Source organism: Lepidochelys olivacea, assembly GCF_965140295.1.
Source record: "Lepidochelys olivacea isolate rLepOli2 genome assembly, chromosome: 8".
Classification (NCBI taxonomy): Eukaryota; Metazoa; Chordata; order Testudines; family Cheloniidae; genus Lepidochelys; species Lepidochelys olivacea.
Genome location: NC_140418.1, coordinates 40,053,384 through 40,080,835, shown reverse-complemented (window position 1 = coordinate 40,080,835; position 27,452 = coordinate 40,053,384). Strand labels below are relative to the sequence as shown.

Genomic DNA, 27,452 nt, shown 5'->3' with positions numbered 1-27,452 from the left:
GAGTCCGAGTGTAGAAAAGACACTTCTAATAAAGGGAGGGAAGTCACCTGGCATTAATTAGGGAAAATGCCACAGACAGGATTCATGATCAAAACTGTGAGCAGGACCCCCACCCCAACATGCGTGGGGCAGTGTCTTCTGCCTCGTGTTCTTGAGTTCTACAACCAAAATTCCTTTACTGTGTCCCTCTCTGCTCCCTCACCATACCCCGCTCATAGTGATTGTCCTTGGTCAGTGAGGACCCGAGGTGTATCTGTGTGAGTTCACCTCCCACCCGGGAAAGAAGTCACCTTGCTTACTCCGCCATCTGAGCACTTGCTCTGGCTGGCCGCCCAGCCAGCCACTGCTCCTCTCCACTGGCCACCCCGCCAGCTGCAGTCCTCTCCATTGGCCACACCGCCAGCAGCTCGTTCTGCTTACCACTTCACCAGCCACTCGTTCGCCAGCTGACTGTCAGTCACATTTTGCTGTAACCTGCCCCTCTGCTGTGATCTCTGAACATCAGTCTCTTAGTAATTTTCAGCTCCTTGCAGGCTGGGCACAAACACTGCCCCATTTCAAGTGATTTCAGCTCTCCGTGGTTTTTAGCTCTTAACAGGCTGGGTAGAAACACAGTCCCCCCACAACTGGTTGCAGCTCTGATGGAGCATTTTAAAATAACAGAGGGTCCTAATAAAGCCTATTTAACTCTTTCATTGAACATTGGGGAGAAACAGGTTAACCCAGATCGGGGTGCACTTGGGGAGAGTCTATACTTCCTGGCAGGGACACCTGTCCCCATCCCTCTTATTTTCAGAGGGGTCTGGCATTCGAGCCCCTGTTTTAACGAGGTCCTTTCAGCTAGGATGATCCCTTCATTTGGGTCAGATTAAGCACAGTTCTACTACAGGCCAGAGCCTCCTAATGGTTTGCTGCCCTGCCCTGCTTGAGAGCCTGGGTTCATAGTTACAAGTTTTGCATGCTGTCTGGGATTAGTATGCAGCATGAGCTTCACTTTTCAGGCTCCAGCAATCCCCCCGGGGCTAATGCTGCCTACTTGTGGCCCAGGGCTCTTGGAGCTCTCAACTTTTAGGCAGGGGTTATTAAAAGAATTGCTTTAGCTGATCATGACCTCTGGGGTTTGGATCCTGGTGCTTTGGAGATCTGCCTCCCAGCCTGTTTCTGATCCTGACAGTTGAGATCACCTAGGAGATGTATGCTGACCATTCATATGGGGCTAGGTCTCCCTTTAAAATGCTACAGTGGCACAGCTGCAGCTCTGCAGTATAGACATGTACCACAGCAAAGGGAGGGTTTCTTCTGTCACTGCAGGTAATCCACTCCTCACCCCGCCACGAGAGGTGGAAGACTTTTTCCATTGACAGCCTAGCACAGTTTATTCTGAGGGGTACATCGGCTTAACTACGTTCTCAGGTACGTGGTTTTTTCAGCCCCCCACTCCACCCCCTCTCCCCCCCGGGAGAGACGTAGCTATGCCAATGTAACTGTTCACTGTAGACCAGCCCTGAGGCCTGTCTACACTACAGAACATAGGTTAGGTCGACATAACTCTGTGAGCATCTACATTAAAATGTAGCTCCCACCAATGCAACTCGCCCACCTCAACAACTTAATAACTCCACTTCCATGAGAGGCATAGTGCTTAGGTCAACACAGTTAACTCTAGGTAGTGTCAGTGCAGCCACTGAGCTGGTACATCCACTGTCGCTGCCTTTCAGAAGCCATCCCACAATGCCCCACACTGACAATTAAATCGGTGCAAGCGTTCCTGGTGAGGATGCACACCTCCGACACAAGGAGCATAGTGTGGACATTCAAAAGCGATGTAATTACTGCAGTGGTTGTACGTTGACGTATCTTAGGTGGACTTAATTTTGTAGTATAGACTCGCTCTTAGTCTGATGTGTTGGCCTGGGGCAACGCATTCCTAGCCATGGGCTCTGAAACTAGCTTCCCCTCTTGGTCCACCAAGTTTGCTGACCTCCAGGGCACTTAGCAGTAGAGCTAGCCAGGAACAGTTTCCTGTCCCATGACAGTTTTTCAGACTTCAAAATTTCTTCCTGTCCCAAAATAGGACAAAAAGTCAATATCTCAAAAATGTTCATGCCCCAATTATAAAAAAAAAAAATTCAGATTGGGTCAGTCAAAATGTTTCATTTCAATAATTTCAAAATGTTTTGTTTGAATTTAGATCTTTTAAAAAATATTTTAACCTTTTTTTAGAATAAGTAAACTAAATACTTGAAACAAAAAGTCATTTTGATCAAGAAACAGAACATTTTTACTCTTTGGAAACTTTTTTCCCCAGAATTTGTTTGAATCAGGTGATTCGTCTAAACCAGTGGTTCTCAACTTATTTATTATTGTGGGCCACATATGCGGGCCACAATGTCTTACCTGGGGTGCAGGAGCCAGGTGGCAGGGCAGTGGCAGCCTGGACCCAGAGCCTGGACTTCCACCATGCGAGGCCAGTGGGCTGCCTCCCCGAACGCACACCTGCCCCGGACCCCTGCCGCACAGGCCAGAGGCTGCCTGCCCTGAACGCTGGACCCCCACCACACGTGGCCAGGCAGCTGCCCCAAAGCTTGCAGGGCTAGGCAGCAGCCCTGGATCCCTGACCCCGTGGCGCCGGCCAGGAGCCCCGGACCCCAGACCCCTAACCCTGCCGGGCCGGCCGGCAGCCTTGACCCTGGACCCTGCTGCACAGGGCAGGCTGGCAGCCCCCGACCCCACCACGTCAAGCAGCCAGGAACCTGGACCACGCCTCGCGGGCTGGCCTTTAGCACACAGCTGAGCTGAGCTGCAACTGTATGCTAACTGAGCCGCATGCAGGCCACAGGTTGAGAACTGCTGGTCTAAACCAACCCTGCTCATGAATTGTTTCAGTTTGGACAAATTGACCTTGGCCGATGAAAAACTATTGTCAGAAGATTTGCAGTCAGCTCTTCTGGGCCTATCTAGACAAATTCAGACTAGCTGTAAGGCGCACATCTTAACAGTGAGGGTAATTAACCCTTGACACTATTTACCAAGGCTTGTGGTGGATTGTTTTTCTAAAAGATCTGCTTGACTTCAAACAGCAATTAATTCCGGGAATGCGTATGGCCTGAGGTTATCCAGGACGGTCAGACTAGATGATCACAATAATCCCTTCTGGCAGAGGCGCCAATTTCCTGAGTTCCTGGGGGGTGCTCGACCCTCACTCTGCCCCAGGCCCTGCCCCTCTCCACCCCTTCCCCCAAGTCCCCACAGCCACTCTACCTTTTCCTGCCCCCACTCTGCCCCTGCCCTGCCTCTTCCTGCCCCCAGTCCTTCCCCCCCCCACCCCCTCCAAGTGCTTCCAGCTGTTCAGCGGTGTGCAGTTCACTGGTGGGGGAGGGGGAGCTGGGTGGGAGGGGGAGCAGCTCATGGGTGGGGCTGCCAGTAGGTGATGAGCACCCACTTTTTTTTTCCCCTATGGAGTTGGTGCCTGTGCCTTTTGGCCTTGGAAGCGATGCATACATCTATACTGCAAAGAAAACCTCCATGGCAGTGGGTCTCAGAGACAAGGGCTCACGCTCCAGGGCTAAAGATAGCGGTGTAGACATTCAGACTCGGGCCAGAGCCCAATGCCTGAAACCCAGCTTAGGAGGTCCCTTCACAATTAGCAATCTTGGGTGACAGCTCATTAAACAGCTTCTCAGGATTTAAACACCCAATTTCTGTCCTATCAGCAAACATATCTGTGTGAAACCTCTTCAAAGAGCATCCCATTCATGCAACTGGAAGCGGTTCTAACAAGTGCAGTTGTTCTGCTCCCACCCCTCCCCACTCTGTATTGCTGATCAGACAGGCTATCGCCATAGCTGATCAAACAAATTCACAGGGGCAAGTTGTGCTGCTCACCAGCAGGTAGCTGATCATGAACCCTCATCTCCCACAGTCTCAGCTCCTCAGCAAGGCTGGTGTGGCCTCTGGAGAAGCAGCTCGTGATGGTGAGCAGGCTGAGCTTCTCCACAGCAGGCTCTAGCCAACAATGTTGGGTGTTTGTCGCTGTCTGCAGGGGTTGCTAGGTCCCTGCCCCCCAGCAGCTGACTCTGGGCTCTGGAACTCTGTCTCTCCTCTCAGAGGTTTGGCTCACAAGCAACATTCTCATCTGTGCCAGTCGTTCGCAGAGGTGCTATCCCATGGTGCCTCCTGCAGGGGCCTTTGGCAAATCGGCCCAGGCTCCTGCCTGGATTCATTTGACACAGCCCTTTAGCAGATGCTGTCAGTGGTGCTGAGTGTTTCACCAGTTGGGGGCCTATTCTACACATGTGGTCCCAGGCACCCACAGCTGGCCGCATCTTCCCAGCCACCAACGTCGCTAATGGGCTTGTTCCAGGCTGTATGCCAAGAAACCATTTTAATGCCAGTAATAAACTCTTCCCTGGTCAAAATACTGATCTGGTATCTGAATCTTTAAAACTGATCAGCTTAGCCTTGCACGTACACATACACACACAAATTCATACACACACATATATATACATATACACATGCACACACATATACATATACGTACTCATACACAAACACACACATATTCAGACTCCTATATACACACACACGTATACATATACGTACTCATACACAAACACACACACATTCTCCCTTGCTCACCCAAACAAGCTGGCTGTTCTAATGTCAATTCCCTGTGTAAGGGGACTGTTGCCCCCTTACTAACATTCAATGTGGGTGTTTTAGTTGCTAGCTCCCAGTACTAAAAATGGGGAAGGGTCGATGGGGAATTAGGATCCTGAGACTGACAGCCCCCAGGAACAATGGGGAGAGGCCAGTGCTCCAGGTCAGCCTGAATGACAGGTCGGTCAGGCTAATCAGGGAGTCAGGAGGCCAGGGAGGTCCTGTCCTCCGTGTGAGCTGGAATTGCCTGGGTCAGACAGAGTGGGGTCAAGCTAAGGAGAAAGCAGGGGCCCAAGCTGAGCTGGGGAGCAGAGCTGTGCCAGATCCAGAGGGACTAGAAAAGCAGCCCAGAGAGAGCAGACCCTGTCCTGAGAGCAGAGCTGCAGCCCCAAAGCCAGAGGCACAGCCCAGAGAGAGCAGACTTGCCCTGGGAGGACAGGTGCAGCAACCAAAGCCAGAGGGGCCAGAAAAGCAGCCCAGGAAGCAGGTCAGTGCTGGGAGCAGAGTCACAGAAGCAGCCTGCAGAGCAGACCAGTCCTGGGAGCAGAGCTGCAGCAACCAGAGCCAGAGAAGCCAAAGAAGCAGCCCAGGTAGCTGGAGGCAGAGCAGCAGCAGCAGGGCTGAGACAGAGTGGTGGAGCTGGGGCTGGAGAGTCCGGAGCTGGGTGCGGTGAGCAGCTGGGGAGAGCGAGGGGGACCCTGGGCAGCAGGCCCTGCACAGGGAGACACCTCAGCCAAGAGGCTCTGCAGGCCAGGCTTGGATTGTAACCCCAACAGGGCAGGGGCAACACTGGGAAGAAGGGTCCTACCACTTAGAGCCTGAGAGCATGTGGCCACCACCAGAGCAAGTGTCCAACCCACAGCATCCCTGCAGCACAGCCAGGGCCTGAGCAGGAGGCCTGGGACTTACAAGGAACAGACTGTGAACTGCCCTGACATTCCAGAGACACTGTTTGTGATGTTCCCTGCCACAGAGCGGGTTGATGTGTTTCCTTTAACCTTTCCCATTATTCCTTATTCTTTTTAAAATTAATTGTTGATTAAATAACTTGCATTTGCTTTAACTTGTATGTAATGGTCAGTGGGTCAGAGAAGTGGCCAGTGCAGAGAGAGTACCCCGGAGTGGGGACATCCTAGGCCCCGTCCTAGGTGAGCACAGTAGGGTTGGGGGTCGAGCCCCCCAGGAATCCTGGGCCCAGCCCTGTTGGGGTTACGAGGACTCTGCCAGACAGGAGAGTGGAAGGGGAGTCCTCAAGGGCAGGGAGGCCACTGCGTAAAGGAAGTGGGAGCGAGGACTCAGATCCTTTCACTAGCCCACTTCACCGGGGTAGTGCAGAAGCCAGGAAAGTTCCCCACAATAGCGGGACTATTCCCCCACTTACACCTGTTACACAGGAAAGCCCTTCCTTCCCTAGCCTGCCTGTCAGCTCCCACAGGCTTTAGCACCAGAGCTGTGTGAAAAGTAGGTAAAAGGTCCCAGGACAGACCTCCTAACTGTGGGCTCAAAGACCTGCATTACCAACGCTGCTAAATTACCATCCTCCATGGCCATGGTTTCTGTTGAAGCACTTTAGTGCTGGGTGCTTCTGAAGACCCCACCCCACCCATGCTCTGTGCAGCAAGGCCCAGACAAAGGGCTAGGAGGAGACTGGGCTGCCCTGCCTGGTGCCTCTCCCTAAGGGGTAGGAGGTCTGGAGGTCTCACTGATTGTTGCTGTAGCTGCTGGACCTTGCCCAAGTAATGAACTGCCAACTGATGCACAAGCCTTGTTGCAGCTCTTCCCGGGCCAGTGTTAGGGGGTAGCTAGAAGGGCAGTTGCCCAGAGCCCCACACAGCAGGGCTCTGGCCTCGGCTTCAGAAATGTTGCAGAAATCCAATGTGTGAGAAGGGAAGGGAAGTGGGGTTGGGGCTCACTTCTTAGTTTCTGCCCTGGGCCCCAGTGAGTCTAAGGCCAGCCCTGAGGCCACCCAGGCTGGTCTGTCTCCTCAAATGCCGCCTCTGTGTAGGTAGATCAAGCAGTGTTGCGGGCCAGCTGCAATGGATGAGAATCTGCCTGCCCTGGCTGTGCTGCCCATGCTTTGCCATGGAGACTGCTGGCTGTGGCTCTGGGGTGGTATCTTATTTAGTCTCTCAATGACAGGCTCTTCTGCCAGTACTGTAGCACCACCAGCCCACCTGTGTAGAGAGCCCAGTTACTCGCAAGACTGAAATGCCAGCACACCCGAGGTGAACATGTCAACAGGTACTGGAAGAAAAGATGATTTCAACACAGCTGACTCCAAGCTATTGCTCTCAGCAGAATATCTGGGATGGTACCAGCAGGAGAGCGCTGGATGATTTAGTTGGGGATTGGTCCTGCTTTGAGCAGGGGGTTGGACTAAATGACCTCTTGAGGTCCCTTCCAACCTTGATATTCTATGATTCAAGCATACCTTAGATCAGGGGTAGGCAAACTTTTTGGCCTGAGGGCCACATCTGGGAATAGAAATTGTACAGTGGGCCATGAATGCTCACAAAATTGGGGTTGGGGTGTGGGAGGGGGTGAGGGTTCTGGTTACTGGTGTGAGCTCTGGGGTGGGGCCAGAAATTAGGAGTTCAGGGTGCGGGAATCAGACTGGGCCACTTCCCTGGAATCAGACAGAAGAAAGGGGAGTGTCCATGTACCAGCAACGCAGATACAGGTAAGTAACCGTTTTCATGTTCTCTACACAGGTACTAATGTGGAGAGTGGACTAGATGATACATCTGAGGGAAGGGAACAGAAGGAGACTCCGCTGATTGGAAGGCATGAGATGTACTGTCCTAGGGATCCAGAGTAACAGCCGTGTTAGTCTGTATTCGCAAAAAGAAAAGGGGTACTTGTGGCACCTTATAGACTAACCAATTTATTTGAGCATAAGCTTTCGTGAACTACAGCTCACTTCATCGGATAGGGATGGTGGCTCCACGACCACCACTCCCAAGAGAAGGAGGCGGGTAGTGGTGGTCGGGGACTCTCTCCTCAGGGGAACTGAGTCATCTGTCTGCCGCCCCGACCGGGAAAACCGAGAAGTCTGCTGCTTGCCAGGAGCTAGGACTCACGATGTGATGGAGAGACTGCCGAGACTCACCAAGCCCTCAGATTGCTACCCCTTCCTGCTTCTCCACGTGGACACCAATGATACTGCCAAGAATGACCTTGAGCGGATCACTGCAGACTACGTGGCTCTGGGAAGAAGGATAAAGGAGTTTGAGGCGCAAGTGGTGTTCTCGTCCATCCTCCCCGTGGAAGGAAAAGGCCTGGATAGAGACCAGGAAATCAAATCATGGAAGTCAAGAATGGCTATGCAGGTGGTGTCGGAGAGAAGGCTTTGGATTCTTCGACCATGGGATGGTGCTCCAAGAAGGAGGAGTGCTAGGCAGAGACGGGCTCCACCTAAAGAAGAGAGGGAAGAGCATCTTCGCAAGCAGGCTGGTTAACCTACTGAGGAGGGCTTTCAACTAGGTTCACCGGGGGAAGGAGAACAAAGCCCTGAGGTAAGTGGGGACGTGGGATACCGGGAGGAAGCACGAGCAGGAGAACGCAAAAAGGGAGGGCTCCTGCCTCATACTAAGAAAGCAGGACAAACAGCAAGTTATCTCAAGTGCCTATACACAAATGCAAGAAGCCTGGGAAACAAGCAGGGAGAACTGGAAGTCCTGGCACAGTCAAGGAATTATGATGTGATTGGAATAACAGAGAGTTGATGGGATAACTCACATGACTAGAGTACTGTCATGGGTAGATATAAACTGTTCAGGAAGGACAGGCAGGGCAGAAAAGGTAGGGGAGTTGCATTGTATGTAAGAGAGCAGTATGACTGCTCAGAGCTCCGGTATGAAACTGCAGAAAAACCTGAGAGTCTCTGGATTAAATTTAGAAGTGTGAGCAACAAGGGTGATGTCATGGTGGGAGTCTGCTATAGACCACAGATCAGGGGGATGAGGTGGACGAGGCTTTCTTCTGGCAACTAACAGAAGTTACTAGATCGCAGGCCCTGGTTCTCATGGGAGACTTCAATCACTCTGATACTGCTGGGAGAGCAATACAGTAGTGCACAGACAATCCAGGAAGTTTTTGGAAAGTGTAGGGGACAATTTCCTGGTGCAAGTGCTGGAGGAACCAACTAGGGGCAGAGCTCTTCTTGACCTGCTGCTCACAAACCGGGAAGAATTAGTAGGGGAAGCAAAAGTGGATGGGAACCTGGGAGGCAGTGACCATGACATGGTCGAGTTCAGGATCCTGACACAGGGAAGAAAGGAGAGCAGCAGAATACCGACCCTGGACTTCAGAAAAGCAGACTTTGACTCCCTCAGGGAACTGATGGGCAGGATCCCCTGGGAGAATAACATGAGGGGAAAGGAGTCCAGGAGAGCTGCCTGTATTTTAAAGAATCCTTATTTAGGTTACAGGGACAAACCATCCCGATGTGTAGAAAGAATAGTAAATATGGCAGGTGACCAGCTTGACTTAACAGTGAAATCCTTGTGGATCTTAAACACAAAAAAGAAGCTTACAAGAAGTGGAAGGCTGGACACATGACCAGGGAAGAGTATAAAAATATTGCTCGGGCATGCAGGAGTGAAATCAGGAAGGCCAAATCACACCTGGAGTTGCAGCTAGAAAGAGATGTTAAGAGTAACAAGAAGGGTTTCTTCAGGTATGTTAGCAACAAGAAGAAAGTGAAGGAAAATGTGGGCCCCTTACTGAATGAGGGAGGCAACCTAGTGACAGAGGATGTGGAAAAAGCTAATGTACTCAATGCTTTTTTTGCCTCTGTCTTCACGAACAAGGTCAGCTCCCAGACTGCTACACTGGGCAGCACAGCATTGGGAGGAGGTGACCAGCCCTCTGTGGAGAAAGAAGTGGTTCGGGACTATTTAGAAAAGCTGGATGAGCACAAGTCCATGGGGTCCGATACGCTGCATCCGAGAGTGCTAAAGGAGTTGGTGGATGTGATTGCAGAGCCATTGGCCATTATTTCTGAAAACTCATGGCGATCGGGTGAAGTCCCAGATGACTGGGAAAAGGATAATGTAGTGCCCATCTGTAAAAAAGGGAAGGAGGAGGATCCTGGGAACTACAGGCCAGTCAGCCTCACCTCAGTCCCCGGAAAAATCATGGAGCAGGCCCTCAAGGAATCAATCCTGAAGCACTTACACGAGAGGAAAGTGATCAGGAACAGTCAGCATGGATTCACCAAAGGCAAGTCATGCCTGACTAATCTAATTGCCTTCTATGATGAGATAACTGGCTCTGTGGATGAGGGGAAAGCGGTGGATGTGTTGTTCCTTGACTTTAGCAAAGCTTTTGACACGGTCTCCCACAGTATTCTTGCCAGCAAGTTAAAGAAGTATGGGCTGGATGAATGGACTATAAGGTGGGTAGAAAGTTGGCTTGATTGTCGGGCTCAATGGGTAGTGATCAAGGGCTCCATGTCTAGTTGGCAGCCGGTATCAAGTGGAGTGCCCCAAGGGTCGGTCCTGGGGCTGTTTTTGTTCAATATCTTCATAAATTATCTGGAGGATGATGTGTATTGCACCCTCAGCAAATTTGCAGATGACACTAAACTGGGAGGAGAGGTAGATACGCTGGAGGGTAGGGATAGGATACAGAGGGACCTAGACAAATTGGAGGATTGGGCCAAAAGAAATCTGATGAGGTTCAACAAGGACAAGTGCAGAGTCCTGCACTTAGGATGGAAGAATCCCATGCACCGCTACAGACTAGGGACTGAATGACTCGGCAGCAATTCTGCAGAAAAGGACCTAGGGGTTACAGTGGACAAGAAGCTGGATATGAGTCAACAGTGTGCCATTGTTGCCAAGAAGGCCAATGGCATTTTGGGATGTATATGTAGGGGCATTGCCAGCAGATCGAGGGACATTTATTCGACATTGATGAGGCCTCATCTGGAGTACTGTGTCCAGTTTTGGGCTCCACACTGTAAGAAGGATGTGGAAAAATTGGAAAGAGTCCAGCGGAGGGCAACAATAATGATTAGGGGACTGGAACACATGACTTATGAGGAGAGGCTGAGGGAACTGGGATTGTTTAGTCTGCAGAAGAGAAGAATGAGGGGGGATTTGATAGCTGCTTTCAACTACCTGAAAGGGGGTTCCAAAGAAGATGGATCTAGACTGTTATCTGAGGTCCCTTCCAACCCTGATATTCTATGATTCTATTATTCTTTTGGCCACAGCATCACATTGGGTGCTCATGTCTGATGATTATCCCCCCCGAGAACCAAATCTTTTTCAGAGTCACTGCTTCCCAGGATAGAGTCCCCCATCCTGTAAGTGTGACCTTCATTCTGTCTTCTACATATGTATATAGTTACATTTAGCAGTATTAAAATGCATATTTTTTGCACCCAGCTTATCAAGCAACCAAGATCACTCTGTATCCGTGACCTGTCCTCTTCATTATTTGCCACTCCCATAATTTTTGTGTCATCTGCAAACTTTATCAGGGATGATTTTATGTTTTCTTCCAGGTCATTGATCAAAATATGAAATAGTGTAGGGCCAAGAACAGATCCCTGTGGGTCACCTCTAAAAACATACCCATTCAATGATGATTCCCAATTTACAATCATGTTATGAGACCTATCAGCCAGCTTTTAATCCATTTAATGTGTGCATGTTAATTTTATATGGTTCTAGCTATTCTCTTGCCAGGGATCGATGTCAGACTGACCAACCTATAACTATTTGGGTTATCCTGTTTACCCTTTTAAAATACTGGCACATCATTAGCTTGCTTCTGGAACCTCCCCAGAATTCCAAGGTGTATTTAAAGTGAACATTAAGGGTCCAGCAAGCTCCCCAGCCAGCTCTTTTAAAACTTTGGATGCAACTTATCTAGATCTGCTGATTTTAAAATGTCTAACTTTAGTAGCTGCAGTTTAGCATCATCCTGATAAACTAGTGGCATGGAAAGAGTGTTATCATCACCATGTGATATGACTGTGTCATCATGTGCTGCGGCTGGTCTGTGTGTTTGCTCTGACTGACTGTCCTGACTGTAGGGTTGGATTATGGCTGGCTGGTGCTGTCAGGCTGGCCCAGGGTGCTCTTGTCCAAGTATAGTCCATTTCTGCTTTTTTGATCTGAAAATGAATGAATACACTGAGACGCTAGTTCTGGTAGGGTCCAGACTGAACATGGACAAGCGTGACTCAGTTACCTTCAATGAACAGTGCTGGTAAGGAGGAAGGAGGTGGCTTCCTCTGGCCAGGAGGGATTTTATAGTACTGTATACAGAAAGATGGTTACCCTTCCCTTTATTTTTATGACAGCTGGTCACAACTAATTTAGACATAACTGTTGTGATGTTCCCCTGGTGTTACCTGTACCGGTGAGCTGCCAGGTCACCCCAATCCTTGACTCCGGGAGTCAGTCTTACCCTGCTGTGCTGTGAGAACCCCCACTCCTGGGTTGTTCATGCACAGCCTCTGGCACGTAAGCTGCTTGGATTATGCAACTGAATGACACTAGCCAATATCTCCGGTCCCAGCCACAACCCTAAGAACCTCTGTCTTGCAGTGTCCAGTTATGGCCGCTGGACACTGCAAGCTTATATGAGTTTGTCAGTTTAACAAAGAAATTGATATGCACCAGGCTTGTTATCCCCAGGGGAGTCTCTGACATGCTTCAAACCAAATGCACTGCTTCAGGTAGAATATAGTTAATAAATTTGTTTGTTTAAAGATAGATTTTTAAATGATAATAAATCAAAGCACAATAAGCTAGATTTGGTAAAATGAAATAAAAGCAAAATGCATTCTAAGCTGATCTTAACACTTTCAATGCCCTTACAAGCTTAGATGCTTCTCACCACAGGCTGGATGGTTGCCCTTCAGCCAGGCTCTCCTCTTTGATCAGCACTTCAGTCGCTTGGTGGTGATATCTGTAGATGGAGGTGGAAGAGAGAGAGGATGAGCATGGCAAACATCTCTCGCTTTTATCATGTTCTCTCTTCCCTCCTGGCTTTGCCCCCCCACACACATACACTTCAGGGTCAGGTGCGGATTACCTCATCGTAGTCCCTGACTGACCAAAGAAAGGGGAGTGACTCACTCGAGAGTCCAACAGATCCTTTGTTGCTGCCTAGGTCAGTGTCCTTTGTTTCTGTGAGGCTGGTTTGGGTTTGTCCCATACATGCCCTGATGAGGTGTGAACTGCCTTGGAGAGTTTTGCCTGGGCTTGTTTTAAGCCATGAGGACACAATTTTCAGCCTCATAACTATATACATGAAATTACAACTTATAACATTGTATAACAATGCTCAGTGCATCATAAGCCTTCTGAAGACACCCAAGGTACAGAATGTCACAATTGTATATATGTAATTGGGCTTATTTTTTCCCAACATGCATTACTTTTCACTTAACCCAGCAGTCACTGCACTGCTGGCCCTTCGGGCAGGGACTTTTTCGGGATGGCAGGTACCCAGTGTTGGTTGGGCAATGTCCACATTATGCAATTGCTAACAATTCTGGTGGGAAAAAAAATCTGACAATTTGGTTAAAAAAGAAGGGGGAAAATTAAGCTTTGGGTAAAAATATTTTTCTCAAAAAATGAAACCATCTGGGTCCCAAACATGACTGATGCAAAAGTCAAAGATGTTTGGTCAACAGATAGAAAAAACTGGAGCTACAACTGATTCTCCTAAAGACAGAAGGCTCCTGTATGCATGGTGGTGACATGTGGAGCCTTCCAGGCACAAACATTTTCACAGCCCTGAGAGACATAGCTAGGTTAAACTAATTCTTCAGTGTAGACCAGGCCTCAGTATCTATTTGTCTGTTGGAGTGAATCCCATCCAGGGCAAGATCTCTGTTGCTGCAGCAGTGGAAAGCTGAGGAAACTATGAACACAGAGGGAGCAGACTTGTCTGTGCATTGTCACTGTAGGGGCTAAGTCATCAGTTGCATCCAGTCAGGCCTGCATCCAGGCCTGGATGTCTCTGTCAGGGCAGACAAGGATTCCCCATCCCTCAGTGGGTCAGGTGTGTGCTCTTATGCTGGCCTATTCCACTGGCTGAGAGTGTGCCGCCATAGAATCATAGAATCATAGAATATCAGGGTTGGAAGGGACCCCAGAAGGTCATCTAGTCCAACCCCCTGCTCAAAGCAGGACCAATTCCCAGTAAAATCATCCCAGCCAGGGCTTTGTCAAGCCTGACCTTAAAAACCTCTAAGGAAGGAGATTCTACCACCTCCCTAGGTAACGCATTCCAGTGTTTCACCACCCTCTTAGTGAAAAAGTTTTTCCTAATATCCAATCTAAACCTCCCCCACTGCAACTTGATTGGGCGTCACCTCCTGTGAGGAGGGATCGAGAGCTGCCCTGGTGCTAGACTTGCCTGATCCCTGGGTAACACCGACATGGCTGGGATCAAACCTGGGACATCTGGAGCTTAATGAAGCCTCTACTGCATGAGCTCAAAGGCATGTCTCTTAGCTGTAGCAGGCGCATCAATCTCTAGCTGGTCTAGCTGCCACTAGCAGGGGACAGAGTGCCACACCAAGCAGGCATGGGTTACCCCTGCACAGCGTGGGGCTGTGGTTGGCTCCTGCCCAGCAGGAAGGGAGGGCAGCGAACCCTCTGCTCTCTTCTCCTGAGTAGCCATGCAAGGCCAGCCCAATCTGGGTGCTTAGCACACAGCAGGGCGCAATCCCGCTAAGCAGCATGCAGTGGAGCTGCACCTTGCGAGTGGGAAAGCTGCTGACTGAATGAATCCCTTGCAGTGGAGAAACAAGCATGGGGCCATTTGCCCATCTGTTGTTCAGACTCTAGTGGTGGGATGTTCAACAGTGGCCAAATTCCAATATCAGGAGGTAGCCGTGTTAGTCTGTATCCATAAAAACAACAAGGAGTCCAGTGGCACCACAAAAGCTTATGCCCAAATAAATCTGTTAGTTTTTAAACTGCCACCAAATCCCAATAGATTTCAATGGGACGTGGGCACCTGCTTGCTGAGATCATGTCTGCCTCTGCACAACCCCCCACAATGCCCCAGCTCCTGAAGGTTTGTTCCCATTCACTGGCTATTGCCAAGTTCGGGAAAGGTGCCCACACAGCTACAAGTGCCCCCCCATTGGCGCTGTCTGTGGATGCTTCAGAGGCAGCGGGGGCTTGGCTACTCCCTGGGGCAGAACAGCAATTCGTGGGATGATTTGTCCTAATATATTTACCCTCATGTGCCAGTCTGTGCTTCCAGGCTGCTCTTGTGGTGATGTTTACTTATCTGTTTACTTTACTTATTACATGGAGCTGGCATGTGCTGAGGGCACTTGTGTCTTGTCAGGATTGTGAAGTTCATTAGAGATTTCCTTTCCCAGTTTAGAGCTGCATTGCCAGTTCAGTATGTGATGCAGCTTCAGTGTTCGGTGACTAATACATCAGGAGACTCATCACGGGTGTGTGTTCGGGGTAGAATCATGTCTGCAGTTACTACTGCATGTTACAGAGCAACATGAGGAGGGATTCAGAGTAGCAGCCGTGTTAGTCTGTATTCACAAAAAGAAAAGGAGGACTTGTGACACCTTAGAGACTAACCAATTTATCTGAGCATAAGCTTTCGTGAGCTACAGCTCACTTCATCCACACAGAGGAGTACAAGGGGATCCTCACACACCCCATCCTCAAGAGCCAACTTACAGCATGTCCTCTACACAAGGAGCAACATGAAAGGAACAGCCAGTGGGCCCCCTCCAAGACTAATGATCTGAGACATAACTATTCTGGAGATGCAGAAGGTGGCAGAGAACTGACCAAGTCAGCTAAAGCTGGTAAAGAGCAGATAAGGGCAGCAAAATGGGAGAAGGGGAGGAAGAAGCAAAATGAATTAAGCCAGGCAAGGAGGTTAAGAATTTCTCTTACAAATACTAGAAATCAAAACAGAAATACTAGAGAGAAGGTAGGCCCATTAATAAATAAGGAGGACGATTAAATTAATAATGGTTCTCAAATGGCTGAGCTACTGCACAAGGTTCTAAAACCAGCCTTTAATCAAAAAGAGCGAGAGAGAATATGTATCATCAGTAAAGAAAACCTTGTCAATACAGCTATTGATAAGAGGCAGCGTGAACCTCTGCAGCTCAGCTAGTCTGGGGGATGTGCATCCCAGAGAGTTATAGGAGGAAATAAAGAAACCACAGAAAATATATTTGTGTGAAAGTCACAGAGAACGAGGGAGAAGCCAGAGTACTGGAGAAGAGTAAATGTGGTATAAGGAAGGAAGGATCCAGCCTGTAATGAGATAATGGACCAGCTAGTAAGAGGGAACATCTGGAGGGGAAAAGAACTATGAGCCAGATTCCTTTAGCAGCCGCCTCGGCATTCTTCAGGAACGTTAAATTTTTATCTCCATTAAATACTGGGGCTAAGCTTGCCAGGTGTCCAGTTTTTGACCGGAACCCCCTGGTTGAAAATGGACCCTGGCAGCGCTGGTCAGCACCGTTGGCCAGGGCATAATATGTCTAGATGGCGGTGCAGGTAGGCCCCCTACCTGGCTCTATGCAACTCCCAGAAGTGGCGACATGTCCCTTCAGCTCCTAGGCGTAGCAGCAGACAGGGGGCTCCGTGTGCTCCCCTCACCCCAAACACCAGCTCCGTACCTCCCATTGGCTGGGAACTGCAGCCAATGGGAGCTGTGGGGGCAGCACCTGTGGGTGGGAGCGAGACAGTGCATGGAGCTGGAGGGACATGCTAGCCTCCCTGGGAGCTGCCTGAGGTAAGCCATCGGGAGCCCGCACCCCTCATCCCCTCCCGCACCCCAACCCCCTGTCCCAGCCCTGAGTTCCCTCTTGCACCCCAAAGCCCTCATCCCCTGCCCCACCCCAGAGCCCACACCCCCAGATGGAGCCCTGACCCCCCACCCACACCCTAACCCTCTTCCCCAGCCTGGACCCCCCTCCAGCACCGTGAACCCCTCATTTCTGGCCCCACCCCAGAGCCTGCACCCCCAGCTGGAGCCCTCACCCCTTCCCGCAACCTTGCCCTCTGCCCCAGCCTGGTGAAAATGAGCAAGTGAGTGAGGGTGGGGGAGAGCAAGCGACAGAGGGAGGGGGATGGAGTGAGCAGGGCCAGGGCAGGGGGCGGGGCAAGGGTGTTCCATTTTCTGCAATTAGAAAGTTGGCAACCTTAAGTGAATCAGGGAGTATAGGCCCTATGCAGAGGAGGAAGGGGCCAGAGAGGCCCTGGTGGCAGGGCTAGCCCCACCCCTCCAGTCCTGTCAATAATGCATGATAGGCAGGAAGCCTTTAAAAGAGATGAAGCTGCAGTCAGCAGGTGCAGGCTCCCTCTGAGCAGCAGGAGTGCATGAGACCTTCACTCAACCAAGAGGAGAGCACAGCAGGCTCCCACGGTATGACAAACAGGTTGAGACTATCCCAGAGACCCAGTCAGAGCTGTTTCCCCAAACTCATTGTGCTGGGGCTGGATCACTGGCAGTATTATAGACTTGCCACACATTCCTTTGCTGGGACAGGCAGGGAGTATCCCTGAATGCAGGAGAGGTCTGTGACTTTCATTCTGATCCCCCAGCCAGAGAGATTTAAGGAAGGTCACAAAGGGCAAAGCCCTTACCCCCACTGCAAATAGTGGGGGAAGTGAGGCCTGTGTTGTGACCACCCAGTGTAGCTGTGCCATACTAGGGTACAATCCAGACCAATGAGTAGCTGGCGCCCCTGCTCTGTAACCTGGGCTGCCCTCTGCATGGCTTTGCGGCTGGATCCACCAACCTGGATTGCTCACAAACAGCCTCCAGCCTGCAAATCACTCCCAGCCATGTCTGTGTGTGCTGCAGCCAGCCAACCCTTGGCTCCTACCAGCCTTGGTTATGCTGCAGGGTGACCCCAGAACACTCCCAGTGTTAGCTTCCCCCCTAGATATGTATGGCTTGTATTCCTGAGCCATCTCCTAGACAATAAAAATTCAGATAAAGTCTGTATTTCTTTAATAGAAATAATATGCACATACCTTGTTACCTCAAATGGAGTTCCACAGACATTTCAATTTAAACACACTGGATTAGATAAAACAATAAAACAAGTTTATTAAATACAAAGAGATATTTTAAGTATGAACAAGTAATGAAGCATAAAAGTGAGAGATGGTTATAAGAAAAATAAAGATAAAATTCAACTGGTGCCTAACGTAACAAACTATGTTAAATTCAAAGCAAAGTTTTTCTCACCACATGCTCTCAGCAGTATTACTGACCAAACTTCTTGACCAAAGTTCTGAGGCTAAGACCCCTTCTCCAGTTCAATGTTTGCTTCCTTTGTCCCTTCTTGTGCAGTGAATTAATAGAGAGTGTGTGTGTGGGGGGGAGAGGTGTTTATCCCTCCTTTTTATAATATCAGTCCCCCTCTTGGAAAACATTTCCAGCTGAGATTCTGGAGACAAAAAGTCTATGGAGAAGGATGTTCCCTCACCTGTTTGAGATTTCTTTGTCTATCCTTCCTGCCTGATGACTCTGTTTACTGCTTAAAAGCAGATTAAGCAGAGCATACATTGTTTTGTTTGAGACAGAGCTGTTTGCCAGCTTCTGCTGCTGTTTGGAACATGCATTAATAGCATTATACAGGGAAATCTTATAACTTCACAAAAAGTGTTGCCACACATATTTTATCAGAAGAACATTGACCAGCAAATGATGAGTTTCACATGGTACCTCTGTGATGAAGTGGGGGAGTTTCTTGTTTTTACTTGTTTCCTATGGGGGATTTTCTTCGTTTTCCTATGGTTTGCATGCAAAGGGGGTGGGATTCAGTTTCCCTAGATGCTACGGGTTTAACAAGATGATGGGAGAGGGAGTTTGTTGCTACAGAGGACCGGCGAGGGAACTTGGGACCTCAACCACTGGTGTGGAGAATGGAGACCCCAGCAACTGGTGACCTAGTGATCCGGAGGCCCAGCTCAGGAGTCACAGCCAGTTCTGGCCAGTGGGAGGACAATGGGCTGCGAAGAGAGGCGAGGAGGCCCGGGTGACCCTGTTTACGACCCTATTTACCTGAAGAGAAGACAATGGACAGAGGCGGGGCTTGGGGCCGGTGATATCAGGGAGGGCTCTGGGCTGGAGAGAGGGAGCAGGCAGAGCCCACCTGGATTCAGGAGAGACTTAGCTGTACGGTGCTGAGGGAGGCCAGGCCTGAGGCCCTGAGAGTTTCCTGTGCTGTGTTCAACGCTCAATAAGTCCTCCTGTTTTGTGCTGGCTGAGAGTCACTCCGGTCTAGAGAACAGGGTTGCATCATCCCCTTCGGGTGGTGGAGGCCCTGAGGGTCCAGAGCGAGTGGACTCCCTGAGGGGGCCCACGGCGAGAAACAGGTGTGCTAAGGCTCAGAGAGGTGCGGCTCCAGGAGGTGGAGGGGCTTAACCCCAAGAGAGAGTGGACCCCTGGGAGAAGGGCTGTCTCACTGAAAGGGGCAACCCCCCTATGAACCGCACGGGGCCAAGAGTGGGCACGATCTGTGAGTCCATGACAAACTCACAAGGCATATCTTGTACAAAAATTGTCACAGTTGAGTGTAGGGTGTGGACACAGGGGAACATTCTGAGACAGTAGCTAACAGGGTATGGTCAGGTTCCCTCACCTGCCGAGGGAGAACCTACCAAGGACCCTGTTACAATCCATCCCCCAGCCCACACAAACACACCCCACTGTGGTTCAGAGCCCAACATTTTCACTGATGTAAAACTAATCCAGGATTATTTGAGAAATGGGTTTTCCACTATGTTCTCCATGCAACCAGTTCTCCTCTGTGGCCCTCAGCTCCCAGGACATTGTCTAGAAGCCCAGCTCAGAAACCCTTCCCCCACACCTGCCAGGAAGTGGGGAGCTGATAGCTTCAGTGGCTTAACTCCTCACCACCACCCATTTCCTCAGCTTCTGGGCTAGTCTACACCTGGGCTTATTGCCAGCTGGGTTTCTGGCTTCCCTGCCTCATGGCTGCAGGCTGGACCCTGGCCACCTGCTGACTGGTTCCATGGGGCATGTTATGATATAGATATTCAGGCCTGTCTGTAAAGGCCTATACTCTATGAATTTAGGTGTATTCTTATCACTTAGCTAGTTATAGAGGTATAAAAGAAAGAATCAAAGTCACTGTCTGCCGGTGTAAGAGCCTTCTCTTACTGTGACAGTCTGAGGCCCTGTTCTTAGGCTAAGGCCTTTGACTAAGCAGCAGAGGCAGCCATAAGCTGGGAAGCGAACGGTCACATCCTCACATTCCAAACTAGTCACATTGAAATAAGGTGCTATTGGGCTGTTAGGAATACAATCCTGTCCTGATAATGCCTATCGCCTCCAGAGAAAGGGAAGTGCCTAGAAGATGTAAAAGGAAACTTAGTTTGATAGCATCCTGTCTGGCAAGAACTCACTTATTAATAGCTGGGATGTGAAATCCTCATTTCTGTGTTGTCCTCATTTCTCTATTGTTTGTCTGTATAATCTCTGTCTGGTTTTGTGATTGTTTCTGTCTGCTGTATAATTAATTTTGCTGGGTGTAAATTAATATACTTGGTTATATTTGGGATATAATTGGTTAAATAATCATGTTACAATATGTTAGGATTGGTTAGTTAAATTTCAGGAAAATGATTGGTTAAGGTATAGCTAAGCAGAACTCAAGTTTTACTATATAGTCTGCAGTCAATCAGGAAGTGAGTGAGTGTGTGTGTGTGCGGGGGGAATGGGAACAGGGAATGGGGGTGGGGAAATTTGGAATAATATTTTGCTAAGGGCAGGAATGGGAACAGGGACACAGGTGTAAGGCTCTGTGGTGTCAGTGCTGGGAAGGGGGACACTAAGGAAGGAAACTGGAATCATGCTTGCTGGAAGTTCACCCCAATAAACATTGAATTGTTTTCACCTTTGGACTTCGGGTATTGTTGCTCTCTGTTCATGCGAGAAGGATCAGGGAAGTAATTGGGTGAAGGAATAAGCCCCCTAACAGGGTAGTGCCGGGGGCATGCATGGGGATCCAATTAACTACCTTGTGGGAAAACTGAGGACCAAGAGGCAGCTGCAGGCAGGTTCCAGCCAGGCAGGGAGACAGAAACCACAATGTTGGCATCTGAGGTAGCACTGTGGGGGATTGTGGGGCAGGAACACTGAATTCTGGGCCATCAGGGCAATAATCACAAAGCCCACAAGCTCTGAATAAGAGGAATGGGGCATACCTCCCCTCTCCAAGTTGTCATTTCAGGGTCTTTGCAAACTATGGTGAGCGTCACCATATCAGTTATACCCAGTCACATTTATGAGGTTTTCTCTACATCATTGTTTTAATTGGGACCTGCAATTGTGGAGTCCAGTTCCTCAGTGGGGAGAGAATTCTGCAGCTGCAAAGCAGGTCAGACGTGCTCACCAGCCTTCCCCTGTGGGATTACAAACTGAGAGGAGGAGCTAGGCCCTCTGTTCAGTGGACTGGGTTCTGCCCTGTGCCCTGGGCTGAGGGGGAGGGATGCTATGCTACCCAACCCTGGTGTTTGTCCCTGCAGAATGGAGCAGATCACTGCCACACCCCAGCCCTGCATGCCCCTTATGCTGGGTTGGGGGTGGCAGCTGGCAGCCCATTCTACTGGCTTTGCAGTGGGAATCCTGTCTTGGCCATTTGTGGGCAGAATCTGCCACCCAAGTCACACAAAGGGGGTGGAGTGCAACAGGGAATGAGGCCTGGCCCTGGGTGACACTGGAGCTTTTGATCCAGTGTCTCGTAGTACATAACTGAAGGGGGAGGAGTGATGCCAGCCAGGGCAGAGACGCAATGAAAGGGCCTCAAAAGGGGACAAATACAGGACAGGGTTTTCCAACTTAACTAGAGATTTTGGGTGCCCAGTGTCAGTCACCATAAAGGGCCCAATGGTCAGAAAGTGCTGAGTGCCCTATCTGTGAGAATCTGGGCCCTTGGATTGTGCCACACTGGGCACCAACCATCACTGGAGGCCTCAGCCTTGGATTGGAAGTTCTGAATGAGTTTAATCTGGACTAAAAAAACCCTGCTGCCTCTGGGTGGAATGACCAGAACCACAGGAGAGTGGGAGGAACCAGGGAATCAAGCATGCATGAGTCCCAGTGGGAGAGTAGGCAGTGGATGAGCTTGCAGTAGGATGTGATTTAGGGGTGCATGCATGGACTCAGAGATGCTAAAGCCAGATCACCCAATTTGTCCTGCAGAGAGCATTACCCAGGGCCTCCTGCCTTCAGGCCAGTGACCTGTGGGTGGGCTAGAGCAGCTCTGTGCACAGAGGCTGCATGTCATAAAGTAGGTCCTGGCAGCCCCTCTCCATGCAGCACTGGCCACAGCATGTCTGGAGGCTGCACTCATTTCCTGGCACTTCAGCACCAAAGAGACAGAGACAAAACAGGGAGCGTTTAGAGAAATTAATGCTAGGGGCTGAAGGAGGGATTTCGGAGGCAGATTAAATGAACTAAATCTGTCTAGACTGGCCAAACAGCCGCTGGGCTGGGGCAAGAGAGCTGTCCTAGTACTTCAAGGGTGGGGAGCTCCACGAAAAGAGTGGAATTGCTTAGGGGGCATCAGAATAGAAAGCGGGGGTTGGAACAAAAATTAGGCTGAATAACAGGAGCCAGATCCTGACAGTGGGGTGAAGCCCACGTGCCTACCTCAGCCTTTCCTGCAGTTAGTGACAGTTTGCCATTGGGAAAGGCTTCAGAGCGGGGCCCCTTGAGACCTGCCGGGCTGTGGGATCACCTCTAATTGGCACTCCCATCTCTTGGGCTGTCTGAGCTCTCCCTGCAGGAGAGACAGCAGGGGCCTGGCCTGGCCTGTGGGTAGTTTCTGAGAGTCTCTGAGGTCGACATAAGTGGGGTGTGGACAGGAAGAAAATGTGTTTGGGGGAAAGTGGTGAGTGTGTGGTGGGCAGGGTAAGAAGTGCGTGTGGAGCAGATGGTATGGGAGGGGGTGTTAGGGTTGCCAACTTCTGATTACAGAAAAACAGAACACCCTTCCCCTGCAGCTTCCCTGAGGCCCCACCCTGCCCCTTCTCTTAGGCCATGACCCCACTCACTCCACACACCCCATAGTCACTCGGTCTCCCCGACCCTTTCTCACTTGCTCATTTTCACCGGATTGGGGCAGGGGGTTGGGATGTGGGAGAGGGTGAGAGAAGCGGGCCCCATGTTGGGTGGCACTGACCTCAGGCAGCTCCCAGGAAGTGGCCAGCTTGTCCGGCTCCTAGGCAGAGGGGTGGCCAGGGAGCTCCACGCACTGCTCCCGTCCATAGGCGCTGCCCCCACAGCTCCCATTGGCCATGGTTCCCGGGCAATGGGAGCTGCAGAGCTGGCACTCGGGGCAGCACTTGTACCATGGGCAGAGGCAGCGTGCAGAGCCCCCCTGGCTGCCCTTGTGCCTAGGAGCTGGAGGGACATGGTGGCCACTTCCAGGAGCTGTGCGGAGCCAACTGCTGCAGCCAACCACACTTTTAGCAGCCTGCCGCCAGGGTCCCTTTTCGACTGGACATTCCAGTTGAAAACTGGATGCCTGGCAACCCTGCGGGGTGTGGATAGGTAGCTGGGGGCATGGAGGGAGGGGCGAGAGGAAGAACAGCTGCTGAGATAGTGCTTTCCAGTGATTGGTCATAATTACAGCAGTTCTCTCCATGAGCCTCCTGGAAAGGAAGGAAGACACAGCAAAGCAAAATCTTGTTCACCTCACTGGATGCTCCAAAGGAGCCAGTGGCAACTAGTGAGCCCCTGCACCGAAGGTTGCTGAAATATCTAGCAGCAGTGTGGGCACCTCACATCTGCCAATTGCCAGGCAGAGCTCACCAGAGATGTGGAACCTGATTCTCAGCACGGCTCAGATACTTGCAACACAGGAACGGAGGGAGGGAACAATGGTACTTTCCGGCCACCTTGGTGTTTCTCAGGATGCTGGACATGGCAGGGGATCTGTGTGGTCCTTGTTGTAAATTAGAGCACACACCAGGCTGCTCTAACATATGCACAATCTGAGCATAGGTCCCTAAGCTGCTCACTCCTCCAGGCACAACTGAGCACACCCCCAGCCTGGCACACTCCTCTGCCATGAATGTGAAGGGGGCTGTTCTGCCAGCTCCACCCCAGCTGGGAGCCCCCTGACCCTGAGGGGCACATGGTTGGAGGACTACCTGGCCTTTATAGCCGTGTTCTGGCACTGGTGCGACATAGGGGCCCTAGGGTTCGGGAGAACTGGTCCCCTTGACTCTAGAGAGGCTGTTGCTGAGTCACATTCCAGGCTCTTCTTCCCTCATGAAGGACAGAATTGGATACTTGATGTTATACGTGAATCTGGCAAACAGGAGTTCTGGATCATCTGGGGAGCACCGCCATGGACCCAGACCTGCCACTTCCCAGTGTGTGATGCCAAATCTGTAGCAAGACCAGACAGGCAGAAAAGTCAGTCCCTCCCCTGCAAGCTGCCAATGCACTGGCTGTAACAGGCAGGGTGGTCCCCAGGCTGATGGGCACTGCACAGGTGGGATAAGGCGGGGCCAACATGGCATTGGCTGGCACCAGGGTGACATGGTAGATGTATTTTGGGGCAGGGTTTGTTTCTTCCTTCCAGGCACCTGGAATGATTCTCTGCATCCATGTTCATGCCACCCCTGCCTGCAAGCCCGTCTCACTGGGAAGGAGCACGCAGCAGGGAGATGTTTGAGTCTCCGCAGACCAGGGGGCTGCTGAAAATATGGAAACTGCATTTCTGAAAGGTCCCTGGCAGTTTGCAGACACAGGGGTATATATCAGCTGTGTCAAGAATGACCCCAGCCTCTGGCAGCATGGGGGGCTATGGAGATGGGCTCAAGTCCATGGGGCCGGACAAGTTGCATCCGAGAGTGCTGAAGGAATTGGCAGCTGTGATTGCAGAGCCATTGGCCATTATCTTTGAAAACTCGTGGTGAACCGGGGAAGTCCCGGATGACTGGAAAAAGGCTAATGTAGTGCCAATCTTTTAAAAAGGGAAGAAGGAGGATCCTGGGAACTACAGGCCAGTCAGCCTCACCTCAGTCCCCGGAAAAATCATGGAGCAGGTCCTCAAAGAATCAATCCTGAAGCACTTGCATGAGAGGAAAGTGATCAGGAACAGCCAGCATGGATTCACCAAGGGAAGGTCATGCCTGACTAATCTAATCGCCTTTTATGATGAGATTACTGGTTCTGTGGATGAAGGGAAAGCAGTGGATGTATTGTATCTTGACTTTAGCAAAGCTTTTGACACGGTCTCCCACAGTATTCTTGTCAGCAAGTTAAGGAAGTATGGGCTGGATGAATGCACTATAAGGTGTGTAGAAAGCTGGCTAGATTGTCGGGCTCAAAGGGTAGTGATCAATGGCTCCATGTCTAGTTGGCAGCCGGTATCAAGTGGAGTGCCCCAAGGGTCGGTCCTGGGGCCGGGTTTGTTCAATATCTTCATAAATGATCTGGAGGATGGTGTGGATTGCACTCTCAGCAAATTTGCGGATGATACTAAACTGGGAGGAGTGGTAGATACGCTGGAGGGGAGGGATAGGATACAGAAGGACCTAGACAAATTGGAGGATTGGGCCAAAAGAAATCTGATGAGGTTCAATAAGGATAAGTGCAGGGTCCTGCACTTAGGATGGAAGAATCCAATGCACCGCTACAGACTAGGGACCAAATGGCTAGGCAGCAGTTCTGCGGAAAAGGACCTAGGGGTGACAGTGGACGAGAAGCTGGATATGAGTCAGCAGTGTGCCCTTGTTGCCAAGAAGGCCAATGGCATTTTGGGATGTATAAGTAGGGGCATAGCGAGCAGATCGAGGGACGTGATCGTTCCCCTCTATTCGACATTGTTGAGGCCTCATCTGGAGTACTGTGTCCAGTTTTGGGCCCTACACTACAAGAAGGATGTGGATAAATTGGAGAGGGTCCAGCGAAGGGCAACAAAAATGATTAGGGGTCTAGAACACATGACTTATGAGGAGAGGCTGAGGGAGCTGGGATTGTTTAGCCTGCAGAAGAGAAGAATGAGGGGGGATTTGATAGCTGCTTTCAACTACCTGAAAGGGGGTTCCAAAGAGGATGGCTCTAGACTGTTCTCAATGGTAGCAGATGACAGAACGAGGAGTAATGGTCTCAAGTTGCAGTGGGGGAGGTTTAGATTGGATATTAGGAAAAACTTTTTCACTAAGAGGGTGGTGAAACACTGGAATGCGTTACCTAGGGAGGTGGTAGAATCTCCTTCCTTAGAGGTTTTTAAGGTCAGGCTTGACAAAGCCCTGGCTGGGATGATTTAACTGGGAATTGGTCCTGCTTCGAGCTGGGGGTTGGACTAGATGACCTTCAGGGGTCCCTTCCAACCCTGATATTCTATGATTCTATGATTCTAAGTCAGGCATCTCTGCGACAGCCATGTCTCAGGCTCATTACTGCCAGTCCAGCACTCTGGGACTAGCCCCCTGCATCCTCACTGCTGCTAGACATCTGACAGTGACCACCACGCACCCTGATGCCTTCTTCTGTCTGCACCTAGCCAGGAGACAGCACTCCATCTCCTGGAATGTGGGCCTGCCACAGTGACAGGCCGGCTGCTCAGCTCCCACATGCTCTCACTAGCAGTGAGCATGCGGACCTCACAAAGCAGCTGGGCCAGCAGGCCACAGTCTCCAGGTACCATCAGCCTCTGGGACCACCCACCTCACTGGCGCCCTGCCGAATGCAGGCTCAGATCCAGTGTCTTTGTGTCAGTCTTTGAAGCTTTCCATGCATTGGCCTGAGAGAGATCACCTGCCCCATGGCAACCTCCTTGCACAGTTACTTGCCTCAGGGATGATGAAGCCATGCACCTGGGGGCTGTGAGAGCAGGAGGCAGGGTCCCTAGCCACAGGTTGAAAGCTTGGAACTGGCCAGAGAGGAGATGCAAATAGCGCAGATCTCACAGCCCCAGTGAACCCGGTGACAGGGAGGGGAGGAGACAGAGACAGGGATCAAGGGAGTGGATAGAGTGAGCACAAAAGGGGAGAGTGGGTTGAGGGAATCCTAGTCTAGATTGCCTAGTGCATAATGGTAGGAATCAGGACCAGCTCTAGGGCGGGCGACCCATACAAAGGGCAAGTTAGACCCATACAAAGGGCAAGTTGCTACCAGGGTTCCCAAGAGCTTCCCAAGCCCTGCCCTTGAAGGCAGACAACAATGGCACGGAGCCAGAAGGGTAAGGGTCTGGCATGACCTAGAGAATAACAAGCTGCTTTTCTTAAGCGCTAACTGAACTGACACCAGCAGGCCGAAGAGCTAGTTCCAGTTGGGACCAGTTCAGTAGCAAATTCACCTGCCAATGCTCCCCCGGCGGGCAGGTGGGACACTGACCAGGGCAGAGGGAATCATATGCAGCAATGGATTTATTCACCAAATCTCTCTCCTGCTGGAATAGCATCAGCCCAGCTCCCTTCCATTTATTCCTCCCCTGAATTAATTCAAAAATCTTTTCAGATTGCTGTTGCTCAGTGCATTGATTGCAGACATGCTACATTTGAACTGGGTTGCTCTGTGGTTGGCTAGACACATCACGCGGTGTTGTTTTTGTTCCCAGGTTGGCTGAGAATGCAAGCTCTTCTGGTGCCAATATTAAAATTTGCTTTCTGCAGAGCTGAGTGCCAGGAAAGAGGCTTGCTGCCTCAGGGGCAGGAACCCAGGGGGAACACAGGCAAAGCAAATTCCTGGAAGGGCTCAATGAATATTTGCAAAGGTTTCTTGCGTTTTTCACCCAGCTTTGGCATCGAGAGACAACACACACA

General features: G+C 50.6%; 1 protein-coding gene across 1 annotated transcript in view; it reads right to left on the bottom strand.

The window, feature by feature from the left end:
* Positions 1–12,505: 12,505 nt before the first annotated feature.
* Positions 12,506–27,452, bottom strand: part of PCDH1 (protocadherin 1) — a 190,479-nt gene continuing 175,532 nt past the window's right edge. The window contains exon 5 of the mRNA XM_084636548.1: positions 12,506–12,591. Within this exon, the coding sequence (XP_084492674.1) occupies positions 12,563–12,591 (29 nt within the window). The 3' untranslated portion in view covers positions 12,506–12,562. The remainder of the gene's footprint in view (positions 12,592–27,452) is intronic.